The 11,546-nt window shown below is 41.9% G+C and overlaps 1 protein-coding gene across 1 annotated transcript; it reads left to right on the top strand.

Annotated features, from left to right (window-relative positions):
• Positions 1 to 7,879: 7,879 nt before the first annotated feature.
• On the top strand, positions 7,880 to 10,208 carry LOC103648685 (eukaryotic translation initiation factor 2D). Its single transcript, XM_008673105.2, has 5 exons — positions 7,880 to 8,100; positions 8,183 to 8,581; positions 9,005 to 9,113; positions 9,484 to 9,752; positions 9,851 to 10,208. Exons 1-5 carry the CDS (start codon positions 7,895 to 7,897, stop codon positions 10,191 to 10,193), a joined length of 1,326 nt encoding a protein of 441 aa, XP_008671327.2. The 5' UTR covers positions 7,880 to 7,894; the 3' UTR covers positions 10,194 to 10,208.
• Positions 10,209 to 11,546: the final 1,338 nt, after the last annotated feature.

The following is an 11,546-nucleotide window of genomic DNA, read 5'->3' as shown; positions in this document are numbered from 1 at the left end:
GGTTCCACCTATTCCCTAGCCATCCACTTATATGGGCTTTTGTGATTTTTCTGCGATTTATTTGAATTTCTCAATTGGCCTAGCCCATAAATCCTAACAATCCCCCACTAGATCTCAAATGCCCATCTGCAATTTTCGCCACTGTTCACTACTGTTTAATATACTAGTTTTTTAGCAGAGACTGCTAAGTTGAACTTCCGCCTAGAACTCCAAGCTACACCAACCCACAACTTGGACAATGGACTATGCCTTGAATTGCAAGTTTTGCGTGAATGGGTTTCACTTGAAGTCATGACCAGTACTTGGCTACCAGTAGTCTCCTTCTCGGGTGGAGCATATACGTCGTACTCCAAGGTCTCTTCATGAGTTTACTAGAGATCATCCAAATCTCATAGACTGCGACGTTAGACAGTCTAACTCATATAGGTGTGTTCTTTCAAAGAATGTTCTGCAGGACAACATCTTCGCTAATACAAGCCAACAGAACACATTAAGGCACAAACCCAACCTGCCTTACAGCATTTGAGAGTATTGCATCTTTACTTAGAGAGGGTCAAAAGTTACTCTCCTCAGTTCACCAATGGCTTGTTCTTCCCAGGACCTAATTCACGGGATCTCCGATCACATAGACTGGGTTTCCACCATGGCAACTTTATTCGGGTCTCATACCCATCTCTCTCGATGCGATTTCTATCACATTACGTGGTAGTCCCTTGGTAAAAGGATCTGCCATATTTTTATCTGTTGAAATATAAGTCACACTTATAACTCCGGAGTTTCTCAACTTTCTGACAGACTTCAATCGTCTTTTGACATGTCTTGATGACTTTCCATTATCCTTAGAACTCGTCACCTTAGCAATCACTGTCTGATTGTCACAGTTCATAAGGATAGCTGGTATAGGTTTCTCAACCACCGGCAAGTCCATCAAGAGTTCACGCAACCATTCTGCCTCAACGGTTGCTGTGTCAAGTGCAGCTAGCTCGGCTTCCATGGTTGACCTCGTCAAAATGGTCTACTTGCATGACCTCCATGATACCGCACCTCCACCAATAGTAAAGACATAACCACTGGTGGCATAAAGCTCGTCTGCATCAGATATCCAGTTCGAATCACTATATCCTTCAAGTACTGCATGCTGACCAGAATAGTGAATTCCATAACTCATTGTACCTTGCAGGTAGCGCATAACCCGCTCAAGTTCATGCCAATGATCAGTCCAGGGGTTTGACATGAACCTACTCAATTTGCTCACAACAAACTAGATATCGGGCCTTGTTGCACCAGCAATATACATGAGTGAACCGACAATCTGAGAGTATCTCAATTGGTTTAAACCAATTCTTTTGTTCTTTCGCAGTGTCACACTGGGATCATAAGGTGTTGGAGAAGGTTTGCACTCAGAGAAGCCAAATCGCTTCAAAACCTTTTCAACATAGTGAGATTGCGAGAGAGTAATCCCACAATCTGCCTTAATCAGCTTGATGTTTAGAATCACATCAGCTTCTCCCAGATCTTTCATATCAAAACTCTTTGATAGAAAAGACTTGACTTCATTGATCACATCAATGTTTGTGCCAAATATCAATATATCATCAACATATAAGCACAATATAACTCCTTCGCCCCCACCACAGCGATAATATACACACCTGCCTGCCTCATTAATGGCAAAGCCTGCAGACGTTAGAGTCGTGTAAAACTTCTCATGCCACTGCTTTGGTGCTTGCTTCAGACCATACAAATATTTCAATAACTTGCACACCTTGCTTTCTTGACCCTTGTTGGGCCTATGCTTCGTCGCCGAAGGTCTTCTAGAAAGAAGCGGCTTTCGGCTGAAGCTGTTTGTATAAGATGGCCGAAGGTTCCTCTTCATGAAGCTTCGGTATTATAAACCGACTTAAAGATAGAATGACCTTTTAGTCCATAAGGGTCTGAGTCAATGTTGTAAACTTTTATAAGGGGCATACTTGTAATTCCCCACAGGCTGCGCCCTGTGCCTATAAATAGTGAACAGTATTCCTTTACTGTTCAGGCATTCTGGTAATTGCAATCGCATCTTTCGGAATCCAACCTTTGCCAAGGCAGAGGTATTATTGTATTCAATGATTCAATATATTAAGTAAATATAACATAACTCGTCTATGATTTATTTACCTTCTTTATACCTTTTATTTTATGTTATCTCACAATATGTATTGAAATTTAATTACGAAGACTTAAGCTTCGTAATTTTACTCTCATCAACCTTCGTCCAAGGCCCATTATCTTCAAGGGAATAATGCTTCATGGACGAAGGACGTTAACATTTAACATTTTATGTTGCCTTGTTCTTAATTCATAGCACTTGAGAACAAGTCCTCAACATTGGCGCCCACCTCCGGTGAACTCACTTCCACTTTTTGAGCTGATGGCTTCGTTCAACGACCAAGCTGGAGCTGCTTCGGACCCGAAGCTGGTGCTCCCGATCACAGGTGGCTCGTCCTCAGAGCCAGCTAACAAGAAACTAAAGAAGGAAGCACAGAGAAGGGTACAACATGTTGGGGTGCAAGGACCCTTCATCAAGTCAAGATGGTCTCACATTCCTATTACCTTCTCCCAAGAGGACCTTCAGCTCAAGGATTACCCACACAACGATGCCATGGTTATCTCTTGTGTTACCAAAGGATTTCTGGTCCACAATGTCTTGGTTGACACAGGAAGTGCAGCTGATATCATATTTGCTAAGGCCTTCAGACAAATGCAAGAGCCAGAAGATAAGATTCATGATGCTACACATCCTCTCTGTGGCTTCGGAGGAAGACAGATTGTAGCACTGGGCAATATTACCATGTCAGTGACCTTCGGGTTCATCAACAACACTAGAACTGAGCAAGTTGTGTTTGACATTGTTGACATGGAATACCCTTACAATGCAATTATTGGTCGTGGCACCCTCAATGCTTTTGAAGCAATTCTTCACCCTGCCTATCTTTGCATGAAGATACCTTCGGATCAAGGACCCATCGCTATTCATGGAAGCCAGGAAGCTGCCAGAAGGGCCGAAGGAAACTGGACTGATTCAAAAGCAATCCATAACATAGATGGAGCTGAAGCTTGTGAACAATACAAATTCAGAAGGGAGAAAGCAGCTTCAGCAGATCAGCCGAAGCCCATGCTCTTATGTGAGGATATAGCAGAGCAGAAGGTGCTGTTGGGCTCTCAGTTATCCGAAGAACAAGAGAAAACCTTAATAAGGTTTTTGTTCAACAACAAAGATGTTTTTGCATGGTCAGCCAATGATCTCTGCGGAGTTAATAGGGATGTTATTGAGCACTCTCTCAATGTCGATCCATCCTTCAGACCCAGAAAGCAAAGGCTTCGGAAAATGTCAGATGATAAGGCCGAAGGTGCTCGCAACGAAGTCAAAAGACTCCTCAGTGCAGGAGTTATCAGAGAAGTGAAGTACCCAGAATGGCTAGCTAACACTGTTATGGTAAAAAAGGCCAATGGCAAGTGGCGAATGTGTATCGATTTTACAGATCTTAACAAGGCTTGTCCGAAGGATGAATTCCCACTGCCAAGGATAGATTCTTTAGTTGATGCAGCAGCTTCTTCAGAGCTCATGAGTCTGTTAGACTGTTATTTAGGCTATCATCAAATCTGGATGAAGAAGGAAGATGAGCCGAAGACTAGCTTCATAACTCCAAGTGGCACATATTGTTATCTTCGGATGCCTGAGGGGCTCAAAAACGCTGGAGGAAGTTTCAGCAGAATGACTGTGAAGGTTCTCCAGTCTCAGATAGGCAGAAATGTGCTAACTTATGTTGATGACATCATTGTAAAAAGCACGAAGCAGGAGAATCATATTGCTGACCTGCAGGAGACCTTCGCCAGTTTCAGACAAGCTGGCTTAAAGTTGAATCCAGAAAAATGCGTCTTCGGAGTAAAGAAGGGGAAATTTTTAGGATGCTTGGTTTCAACAAAGGGAATTGAAGCTAATCCAAGTAAGATTGAAGCTATACTTCGGATGGAGCCACCAACTACAAAAAAGGGGGCTCAAAGATTGACAGGAAGGTTGGCATCTCTTAATAGATTCATATCCAGATCAGCAGAGAGAAACTTACCATTCTTCGAAGTGTTGAAGTCAGCCGAAGTCTTTCAATGGGGACCAATCCAGCAGAAGGCTTTTGAAGAGCTGAAGCAGTATTTGATAGATCTAACAGCACTAACTCCACCTACGCCAGGGGCTCCTTTATTATTATATGTGGCAGCTTCGCATTCAGCGGTAAGTGCAGCACTTGTCCAGGAGAAGCTTGATGGCCAAGTTAGGAGGCAGGTCCCAGTATATTTTGTATCTGAAGTTCTTAGTATATCAAAGAAAAACTACACAGAATTAGAGAAGGTGTTATATGCTGTTTTGATGGCATCCATGAAGCTTCGGCACTATTTTCAAGCTTACAACATAATTGTTCCTTCTTCACAACCTCTGAAGGATATTATGAGGAACCGAGAAGCTACTGGAAGGATTGGAAAATGGGCTGCAGAGCTCAATGAATTTTGTATTGAATATGTTCATAGATCTTCGATTCAGTCCCAGGCGTTAGCAGACTTCATTGCTGACTGGACGCCAGGGGCTCAGGAGGAAGAAACAAATAAAGACGCCGAAGCATGGACAGTGTTTTGCGATGGGTCCTGGGGAACCTTCGGAGCGGGAGCGGCTGCTGTGTTGGTTTCACCTTCCAAAGTTAAAACTTGTTATGCGGCAAAGCTTGATTTTAGTTGCACAAACAACATTGCCGAGTACGAAGCCCTGCTTCTGGGTCTTCGGAAGCTAAAAGCAATGGGAATCAGAAGGGCCATTCTTAAAACTGATTCCCAAGTTGTTTCGGGTCATATCGACAAGGGTTGCAAGGCTAAAGATCCGAAGCTTGAAAAGTATCTGGATATGGTTCAAAGAGTTGAAGCTTCCTTCGAGGGATTTTCTGTCAAAAATATCCCTCGAGGACAAATAGGCCGTCGAACTTAATGTAGGTTAAAGAACGTGGGTGAAAAACCGTCGAACTTAATGTAATAGGCCGTCGAACTTACCATAAGAACGTGGGTTTACCGACGAATATAGCCGACGGCGATTTTTGGACGAACTTAGAGAAGTAAGTTCGACGGCCCCGACGAACTTAACATTAAGAACGTGAGTACCGTCGAACTTATCATTAAGAACGTGGGTACCGTCGAACTTAACTTTAAGAACGTGGGTTTTTAAGTTCGACGGGGGCCGTCGAATTTTTTCCCATAAGTTCGACGGCACCCACGTTCTTACATTTAAGTTCGACGGGGCCACGTGGCCGTCGAACTTATGGGTCCTGCGTGGGTCGGCGAGGGCTGCCCATTAAGTTCGACGGTACCCACGTTCTTAACGTTAAGAACGTGGGTACCCACGTTCTTAACCCTTTTCCAGAAAAAAAATAAAAAAATACAGAAATGAAAAATTATACACACATAATATCACATGCAACACAGAATATCACATACAATACATATTTCAAACACATGGATATATGTACATATCACAAATTCACAAGTCCAAATATGAACATGGCGGTTTCTTTCGCGGTCAGTCAGCAAACATCACCAGCTATTTCTAGGAATTCAGAATTCCAGATAGGAAGAATGTGCTTCAACTATATAGTACTAGTATCATGTCCGTGCATTGCGACGGTACATCAATCATATTTGATATGGTCTCTACTCTTTTGGCAGTTGTATGGCCTGGATATCATCTTTGCTGGCAGCATCTGCTATAACAGTCGTCGAGGCACTTGAGATTGTAACTTTCCGAGCTACGCCAAACTGCTCCACTCTTGTATTCTCAACCAGTAGACCAAGATCTTTGGATTGATATTCAGCCACTGTACAAAAGAAACATGCACAAACAGATCATAAAAAACCCACTCGACTTAACTTCTAAGTTCAAGTTAGAAAATTAATGCATATGTTATTTCACAAGGTCCAATCAATTCGTTCACACACATGAAAATAAATAAAATTATTCAGCATTTAACAAGCAGCCTATTCTTCTCAGAATTTACTTTCACAATTACACCCATTGATTTTCTGGTGCGATCAAATTCCAGAGTTACTACTCTTATTTGACAAAAAGAATAATAGTGCATTTGGTCCACACCTGATGAGGGTGATGCCTTGATTTCTGAGAAGGTGAATGGACAGCAACATATTTTAAAATGTTAAAGAAAGTATGTTGTCCTGCCGAAGCAGCCTTCTGAAAATAAAGGACAGTTGTGTTGGTGACAACTGTGTTGGTGGCTCGAGCTCTTAGTTTAAGGAGATTAAACATATGTAGTTCCCTATAATGAAAGGCCACATGAGCCTGTGCCAAAAAATATGTAAGATAGAAGAAGCAAAGGACAAACTAAGTACCATTATCTTAGGGTACCACAAGTAAACAAAGAACATCAACTTTGCTTCCGAGTAAAATGGTAGCCTGCAACATGAGCGCACACAATGTTAGGTTCTCATCAATGAACTGAAGAAAATCACAAGCTTAAACAGTCTCACCATGATATTGTAAAATCTCCCCAAAGTTGTCAACAGGGACACTAAAATCATAGACACAGGAAACAAAAAGTGTATGCAAGTGATGAGGAAGATGCTTTTTTAAATAAAAAATGTATGCATCGAACAAAAAGGAAGAATTTACAACACATTGGTGCAACAACAAGCAATTCACATGGTTATTTCTAGAAACAAACGTAGTTGGTCAATTCCACGAGCAATATGCATTGCAATTTGTATACCTGTTGGGCGGCTGAAATAGATACATGTCTCGACTTCACGAGCAGAGTAGGAGAGAAGAGGAGCAAACCTTTCAGTTGAATTCAGAAACACGAGGTAATGTTAATCCAAGTCGAAGAAACAATTAACCGTTCTCTAAAGATCATCACCTAGTTCACATGCTGATGAGATCTTACGGCTAAATGACTTCCAAGAAATGGTAAAAGTTGATGCAACAAGAAGAGACAGTATAAGTTGGAAGCATAGAAAATAATAAAAATAGAAAAAAACAAAAATGTCTATCAGCAGAGTGAGCAGCAGGCAGCAACACAAGAATGATTCCTCACCAACAAACAAATAGCTCATGCAAATCAGAAAGCGCATAGTTGTATCTTTGGCCACGGTGTGCCAAGGTGATCAACAAAAGTAAGATTCAGTTCACAACACCTATTATTAGAGAATATGGTTATTTACTAAACTACAAGAACAAGAACACTTTTCACAAGTAAAATCTCATTGAGTTTTTTTTGTTATTACCGAAACTGGCAATTTAATATAGAGTTTAAAATAGCCTCCTTAAAAACAACATCACCTTAACCTGGACAAGGTAAACAAGAAGAGACAATATAAGTTGGAAGCATAGAAAATCATAAAAATAGGAAAAGAAAACTAAAATGTCTATTAGCAAAGTGAGCAGGCAGCAACACAAGAATGATTATTCACCAACAAACAAATAGCTAACAGCGGCTCCCCAAGCAAACATACCATAAGAAGCAGCAAAACAAGGTTGATGTTCAAACATGAATGCCCATTCTTTGCGTGTGGTTTCAATCTACAAGTCACAAGTGTATAGATATTTAAAAGAATAAAGCACACATGACAGGGTGTGATGGAGACGCGAGGCGGGGGCATTGGCGACGCGAGGCGGAGGCCGTTCATGATTCTTGTGCGATATTTATACACTTGGCTGCAGCAACTGCTGGTACAGGTCGTTTTTACTAGTGCCCCACTACACTAGGAATTCAGTGACAGCAAATCGAGTCTGCTCCCTCCCCTTCTACTACTAGCAGTTAAGAGTAAGAAACACATCAGTTCTGCAATCCGGATTCTGTTCCTACACCCAATGCCCAAACGTGAGCGAGGATGGAGACTACCAAAGGTAGGTGTCAATATAACTCAAAGTGACGTGAACAATGCATATGCCTACTATTTTTTACCATTATGCATTACACAGGTTGGGAGCACAACTATGAGTAGTACTGAAGCTTTGAAGGCAGGACTACGTGGCAAGGCTTTAAAGATTTTACATTACTACAGGGATATGTTATGGCAAGTGTATACTGATCAGGGCTGGTACACAAACAACTTTAGCCATTTCTCAGGAAATTAACTAGTCTAATACTCTTTGCAGGGATTCGGCTGATGGTCGTTATGTCCCTAATGAAGGATTTTTTGATGACATTGTTGTTGAAGATCCTAATCCTGTTTCGACATCTCAGGCTCCTGATTCTGCTGAAGAACCTGAAGTCACGAATGATGATAGTGTTTTGGCTGAAGATGCAGGAGTCGATATTTCAGACAATCATGGTACAAATCCTGGCATCCAGATTGAAGCAGTGGAAGAGATAACTGATGTTGTTAACGAACTAAAACTTCCCGAAGATAAAACTACTGAACAAGCACCTGTTGAAATGGAACATCATAATTTGAGAACTGAGGAAATTGATTCTCTCTTGGACAAATGCCTTCTGCAAGCGCTATACACAAGCATAAAAGAAAAAGATATTCCAATGCCAGGAAGTACACTATGGTAGATTTTTTTGCTCCAGATCACATCTTGATTACCATCTGCTTTAACCCATTTTTTCACATTTGTGTTTATTCTATTTATTTCTATATAAGTTATTGCAATCAAGCAGCTGGCGCTTATATATCTAACTTCCATTGGGTTCTTCTGTTTTTCTCCATGACATATTTTAGGCTTTCGATTACGTACATGGAAACATGTTCTCCACAATAAATGGAATTTATGTTTCTTTCTTTGTTTGCCAAGCTGTAGCACTACTTATTTTCCCTTTTTGCTGAAGTAATCAGCATTGTTAATAAAACGTTTGGACCACTAGCTTGGCTGACTTTAATGAAATATTCAAATGTTCAAAAACTTATAGCTCACATGTTCTCCCTTTTTCGTGACTTATGCTTAAGTCTATTGTCTGTATATTATTCTGTGCAGGGCGAATCACATACTACCGAACAGACCTCCTGGTGTTACTATTGATATCAAAAAGTCATCACACAAAAAGTTGTCGAAGTGGTTACAATCAAAATCTTCATCTGGCCTTGTAAGACTGCTATTTTTTGTATGCATAATTTATGATATATTCGACTTAGTCCAGTTCTGGACTACATGTACTAGTTTTTTTGTCTTAATTTTTTCTAAGCATTTCAAAGTTCGTCTTAATGTATCCATAAAACTATAAAATTGGAAGGACACTTACTGCCCATAGCTTTGTTACTTGCAAATTGCTATTTTTAATAGTTTATATATGTCTAACATGATAATTCAATGATATGGTTCAGGGCCTAATCTAATGAATTAGAAATTGTATTGAATCTTCAAGGCCCAATTTCAAAAAAGAAAAAAATCAGAATAAATTTTCACATTCCTTAACTCAAATTTCTGAACAAGGCCTCCTGCTATATGTTTTGTAGATTTCAGCAAAGGAGGACAAATATAAGAAGGAAGTTGTATTGCTTGCTATCAATCACAAGCATCCAGACTACATGGCCTTTAGACCGGAAAAGAGGGTACAGGAGCTTGTTGAACATGAAAAGGATGTTGCTGAAAGTAGTGTCACTAAGCAATTGGAGGTTGCAGAGATTTATAAGCCAAGTTCTCATGTTAAACCCATATTTGTGGCTGTCGAAGCTGACATGGAGAAGTATTACAGTGCACCAGAGGCTTCAGATATAGTCTTCAGGTGTGTGTCATTGTTGGACAAAGTGGCTGATTCTTTTGTGGTAAACGTAAGGTGTACCGTTTATTCACATTGATATATTTTTTTCTTCTGTGAATTAGGTACGTCGAAAAGGAAAAATTGGTTAAACCTACAGACAAGGCCAAGGTGATTCTTGATGTTACATTATGTGATGCATTGTACAAAGGGGCTATCAAAAAGGGCTCGGCATACCCAACTGAAATCCACAAGAAAGACTTAGGTTCAGCATTCTTAAACCGTATGCAAGTTCACCACAAGGTATCGAGAGGAACTCAGGAGGTCATACGCAAGGGTGCCATAAGAACTATCCAGATCATGACAGAAAGAAGACAGGGCAACAAGAAGATGACTCGGCTTTCAGGACTCGAGTGTAGGTTCGGATGGGAGAGCCTTCCTAGAAAATTTATCTCCGACTGCAGGTAGGCATCGAGAAGTCTCCATTAGATATGTTTACTAACATCTAGCAAAACAAAGATATTTATTAGACTAAACTAAGAGAACTTAAGTGAGTCAATTGTGGCCACAACAATTTGCAAGAATGTGTGGCACGTTGCTGAACTTGTTGTGTTTGCTGAAGACGACACAGCTCAGAAAACAATTTTTTTCCCTTCTCAAAGGCATGGCAACAAACAAAAAGTAACTGCATTGTGATAGACATGTGGCCAGTTGTAATATTGTACAACACTTCCAACAAATATGTTCCTGGTCAGCATTGGACCATCGGCACTACCGAGTAATCGCAGCTGAATTAAACAATCAGCCATCACACATGTACTAAACTGACAGACAGGTCATCAGCATTAAAACAAAGCATAAAGAACCATAAAGGGTGCAGTGGTCAGGAGAACCTTCAAAATATTTTGTGCTCCTTTTAAGCTCTCTGCATTAGTGATGTATGAGCAGAAATTGAACTGCATCTGTAGCTAACAACAAAGCAATTGTTTTGCTTGTACTACCATGTACCATCATCAGGAGCAATCAAAACCAAGTCAAGGCCCCGATCTTATACTATTCTTATACTATGCACCCTCTATTGCAAGATTATTGTCATTGTTATTTAATACGTAGTACTAGATTATATAGAAGCGAAAAAAGGACCAGGATTTTGTTTACCTGCCATTCCTCAAACCCCTGCATGCTCTTCGAGTTGAGCTTCTTGACCGCAACAACCATGCCGATGCCGTTGCTGGTCGGCGCCATGGTCTTCTCATCCACCCACCCTTTGTAGACTCTTCCGAACCCTCCTTCGCCGAGGACGCTGTCCGGACTGAAGTTCTTGGTGGCCGTCTTGAGCTCTATGAATGTGAAGGTGCGGAGGTTGGGCACCTCGAGGATCTGGCCGTCGGAGTACTTGGCCCCCTCGTCAAACCCGCCGCTGGTGCTGCGGCTGCCAGCGGACGCCATGAAGCTGCTGCCCACGGAGGAAAGTTTCCTCGACCAGGACAGGCCGCCCCAGCCTCAGGATCCATGAATTGGAAGAATCGGATGAAAAGCTAGAGGAGAAAGAAGACGATGAAGAAGGGAAAAACAAAACAAAGCGGCTGGGTGCTTGATTGGTGCAGGTCCTCACCTGGGCTAGACGGCCTGAAATCCTAGGCCACTCGGTCCTTCCCGGAGCCACCGCAGATGTTCCCTGCTGCGGTGGGGCGGCGGGTGCAGTGGGCCGGTTGCGCGCGAGCAGGCGGAGGCGGGGCGCTGGCGGGGTGGCGCGGTGGGCCGGCGAGGCGTCGGGCACGCGCAGCTGGTTTCTGGCGGCGGCGGCGGGGCCGCGGGGTG

Source organism: Zea mays, chromosome 2 (genome assembly GCF_902167145.1).
Source record: "Zea mays cultivar B73 chromosome 2, Zm-B73-REFERENCE-NAM-5.0, whole genome shotgun sequence".
NCBI lineage: Eukaryota > Viridiplantae > Streptophyta > Magnoliopsida > Poales > Poaceae > Zea > Zea mays.
This window is presented reverse-complemented; position numbering and strand designations above follow the sequence as displayed.